The sequence below is a fragment of the Microtus ochrogaster genome, chromosome 5 (assembly GCF_000317375.1).
Source record: "Microtus ochrogaster isolate Prairie Vole_2 chromosome 5, MicOch1.0, whole genome shotgun sequence".
In the NCBI taxonomy this organism is placed as follows: Eukaryota; Metazoa; Chordata; class Mammalia; order Rodentia; family Cricetidae; genus Microtus; species Microtus ochrogaster.
The window spans coordinates 47,964,788-47,969,175 of record NC_022012.1 but is presented as its reverse complement, the minus strand read 5'-3'; the positions used below and the strand labels follow the sequence as shown (position 1 = coordinate 47,969,175).

Genomic DNA, 4,388 nt, shown 5'->3' with positions numbered 1-4,388 from the left:
TGTTTTTATACTAATTTCACCAATGAGGAAATTAAGATTTACTGTGGTTAAGTAAATCACTCAATGTCTAAGAGAAGTGGAGATCTTATCCCATCTTAAGCACCATTTTCTTTTCTTTTCTTTTTTTTGTTTTTTGTTTTTTTTTTTTTTTGTTTTTCAAGAGAGGGTTTCTCTGTGGTTTTGGAGCTTGTCCTGGAACTAGCTCTTGTAGACCAGGCTGGTCTCGAACTCACAGAGAGCCGCCTGACTCTGCCTCCCAAGTGCTGGGATTAAAGGCGTGCACCACCACTGCCCGACTAAGCACCATTTTCTTAAGACAGCATCTTACTGTATAGCTCTGATTGGTAGGAACTCACCAGAGGGCTGGAGTTAAAGGCTTGCTCTAGCACACCCAGCCCAAAGCAGATACAAGGAATTATTGGTTATTTTGGAGGCATACACTTAAAATCCCTGCACTCTATTGCCTGGTCTACATTGAGAATTCCTCGCCATCCAAGTCTACTTAGAAAGACATCTAAAATTAAACAAACAAAGCTATCTGGAATGCCTGGGACAAAATTCACCTGCCTCTGCCTCTCAAGTGTTGGAATTAAAAGTGTGCCCCACTACTGCCTGGCAATTTGAGATCTCATTATTTATGAAAATGGAGTGGAGTCTGAAAGTCTGGTTTTTTAAAAAGCACCCCAGGTTATTCTAATATATAATTAATACAAAATACAATGCATCAATATTTGAGAAAAATTTTAATATATACTGTAATGTATAAAGAGAAAACAGATGAGAAAGCAAAAACACACTTCTAACAAGGAAAGTTTAATGAGGGAGGAGGGAAGAGATTAGAGAACGTTTTTTTGTTTGTTTTTCCAAGACAGGATTTATTTGTATAAATCTGGCTATCTGGCCAGAGTTCAAACTCACAGAGATCCACCTGCCTCAGTCTCCCAGGTGCTGGGATTGAAGGCAGATGCCACTAACGCCACTGCTTTCTTTTTTTTTTTTTTTAATTCTCAGGTGGTCTCCCATCCAAGTACTAATCAGGCCCGACTCTGCTTAGCTTCCCAGATCAAACGAGACTAGGCTCGTTCAGGGTGGTGGTATGGCAGTAGACAATTTTTTTTTTTCAAACCAGGGTTTTCTCTGTAGGTTTGGAGCCTGTCCTGGAACTAGCTCTTGTAGACCAGGCTGGCCTCGAACTCACAGAGATCCGCCTGCCTTTGTCTCCTGAGCGCTGCGATTAAAGGCGTGCGCCACCACCGCCCGGCTCAAATGTAATGTAATGTTTTGTTTTGTTTTGTTTTTCTTTTTTGGTTTTTCTCTGGGCTAATCTAATCCCTGGATCTGGGGTAAACGGGTGGGGGCGGCGCCGGCTCCAGCCAATAGAGGGCGCGCTCGCACCCTCGGCCCGGCCTCCAGACCCGGCGGCTCGCACGCTCCTTGGTTGCTCCCCGCGAGCCCCCGCCCGCCGTGTCACGTGACGCCACCACGGAACCCGAGGTGCCAGGCCTCAGCCGAGTTAAAAATCGTTGCCGGCGGCCGCCGCGAGTGCAACCCCAGAGGCTCACCCGGAGACGAGTGTGGGAAGCCCTGGAGGTAGATGCTACCTCTTCCCGGTCTGGTCGGCTCACGGTCCCTTCTCACCGTTCGTCGCTCACGTCCCCTGGAGTCTTTGCATATGTTCTCTCGCGTGGGCAGGCCACGGTGACCATGTAGCGGGGACCCCCGAGGAAGCACGGGTGCCGGGGACGAGCTCGGCGCGGACGGCACGCAGCTTCAGCATCTCCCCCAGCGTCCCGGCCCCAGCCCGCGGGTCCCTGCTGGGAACTCCGGCCTCCCGAGGAGGCCTGGCCCGGAGCGCCGCCAATTCTCGCCGCGTCTCGCGAGAGTCCAAGTTGAAGGAACATGGCGACGTCTAATCTGTTAAAGGTAAGCCCCTGCCTCCTGCCGGGCTCCTGCTCGCCACCGAGGCGTTTAGTCCTCGGGGAGGGCCGGGTTCGGAATGAGCGGCGAGATGGTGAGTGTTTCAGGGTTGTCTACCAGAAGGGGAACCGGGGCGGCTGTCCCCGAGCACCCCGACGCGGGGCCCTGGCCTCGGGGTCCTGAGGCTCCGGTGGTTCCTACCGCAGACTGACTGACTCGGAGCGATGCTTTCGAGGGGACCAACCCAGGCTGCGAGCTCTCGAGAGCAGTGTCGCTGGGCCCTCCGCGGCCCAGCCATTGTGACTCGGAAGGTCCATTTCTTCTGATGCGAGAGTCAAAGACATAATAGGAACAGTCCCAACCAAATCATACCTAAAAGGTTTCAATGACGGGACCCCTCTCCCCCCCAGTTCCTTAATTTCTGGTTTCCCTCTTCAGGAAATGCGAGTCAGAATGCAGTGCCTCCCTCCCATTCTACCCCCTTGCTTCTTTTTTTGCATGTTACACCTTCGCTCTAGTTCTCTCATTCTTGACTTCATATTTACACCCTTTTTTTGTTCCTTGAACTGTCTCTCCAACCCGACTCCCCTTATACATCAGATGGCACCCGGATGAAGTGCTACCATCATTTTAGGTTGTAGGCAAGTTTCTTTTCTCAAAGAAGACATTGAAAAGTTTTAAATCCCAGGAGAGGCACGGGGGAGATGGGCGGGGGGAGCAGATTCTGTTAAAAAGTTAGCGAAGGACTGAGGAAGATATGGGGCGAATTTGAGTTATGTTTGTGTTTTTAGTAAGAATCCTATCCTAAAAGTACTAACTGAAATGGGAGTAGTGATCATCTGAGGGAAAATAAACTGTTTTCAGGCTGCGTGGATGAATAATAATAAAATAGAAAACGCTACCCCAACCCAACCCCCCTCCAAAAACAGGGTCTCTTTATCTCCATTTTGCCAGAACGTGCTGGCCTCAAACTCACAGAAATCCTTCTGCCTCGGTCTGCAGAGATTGAGACCTGCATCACCGCCCTGGGGAGTCCTTTAATAAGGACCTAGGTTCCCTGAATTTCTATGTCTTGATTTTTTCAAGACGTGATTTCTCTGCGTAGCCTTGGCTGTCCTTGAACTAGCTCTGTAGAGCAGGCGTGTGCCACCACTTTTAGTGTTTTTCGAGACATATTTCTCTGTAGCTTTTTGGTGCCTGTCCTGGAACGTGCTCTGTAGACCACCAGGCTGGCCTCGAACTCACAAGAGATCCACCTGCCTCTGTCTCCCAAGTACTGGGATTAAAGGCCACTACCACCGGACAGATTTTTGTCTCTTAAGAGCTGTATCACTTTGAGTTCCTTAACCTCTGCCCAAGTTTCTTCTTTCAGAACCATTAGTACCATTTTTTTCATAACGCTGTTGTGATGATCAAATTAATTATGTAAAATACTTAAACAAACAGTGATGGCATTTAATATACAATCACTAAAGCCCTAGAACTACCTATAAGAACGGCTGGGCGGTGGTGGGGCATGCCTTTAATCCCAGCACTCGGGAGGCAGAGGCAGGCGGCTCTCTGTGAGATCGAGGCCAGCCTGGTCTACAAAGTGAGTTCCAGGATAGACAGACGGGGCTGTTACACAGAGAAACCCTACCACTCCCCCCACCAAACAAAACGAAAACAGTTGAATCTGGTCCTGGAGGTTTGGGTTGTTGTCAGTAAGGCGGCCACTGAGGCAGAAGGACCATGAATTCTAGCCTAAACTGAATTGAGTAGTGAATTTGGAACCAGCTGAGATTACATTATAGACTAATTCACAGAAGTGATATTACTCTGCTCGGCTTTGTTTTTCATAATAGTGTGTGTGAGAGTGCAGACACACACCTGTGGAGCTCAGAGAGCAATTTTTGAGGGTTCTCCCATTCCACCTGGGATCTGGAGGTCAAACTCAGGGCTGTCAGGCTTGCTTGGCAAGAGTTTCTTATCTGCTGTACCATCTTGGCAGTCCCTAGGTTTTTTTGTTCTAATTTAATTTATTTTTGTTAATGTTGGAGCATTTCATATGCATAGTGTATTTTGAACATGCTCACTTCCCAGTTTGCCTGAAGCTGCTGTGTGTGTGTGAGTACCTCGCATGGGTGTAGGAGAGCAGAGGTCAGCTTTGTGGAGTCAGTTCTCCTCCCAGCCTTATGCAGCTTCTAGGACTCCAGCTCACTTTACCCCAGAGCCATCTTCCTGTACCCCTGCCTATAATCCTAATGCATTAGTTCAGAAATTTCTCAAAATCCATGTTAATGCTCTCATGTTCACATAAACAGTATTTTTATGTGATTACTTGAAGTGTGTTTAAGAAATATTGGGGCCGGGCGGTGGTGGCGCACGCCTATTAATCCCAGCACTCAGGAGGCAGAGGCAGGCGGATCTCTGTGAGTTCAAGGCCAGCCTGGTCTACAAGAGCTAGTTCCAGGACAGGAACCAAAAGCTAC

The 4,388-nt window shown here is 48.7% G+C and overlaps 1 protein-coding gene across 1 annotated transcript in view; it reads left to right on the top strand.

The window, feature by feature from the left end:
* Positions 1 to 1,683: 1,683 nt before the first annotated feature.
* Cul5 (cullin 5) overlaps positions 1,684 to 4,388 on the top strand; it is a 49,385-nt gene continuing 46,680 nt past the window's right edge. The window contains exon 1 of the mRNA XM_005347358.3: positions 1,684 to 1,923. Coding sequence (XP_005347415.1) covers positions 1,900 to 1,923 — 24 coding nt within the window. The 5' untranslated portion in view covers positions 1,684 to 1,899. The remainder of the gene's footprint in view (positions 1,924 to 4,388) is intronic.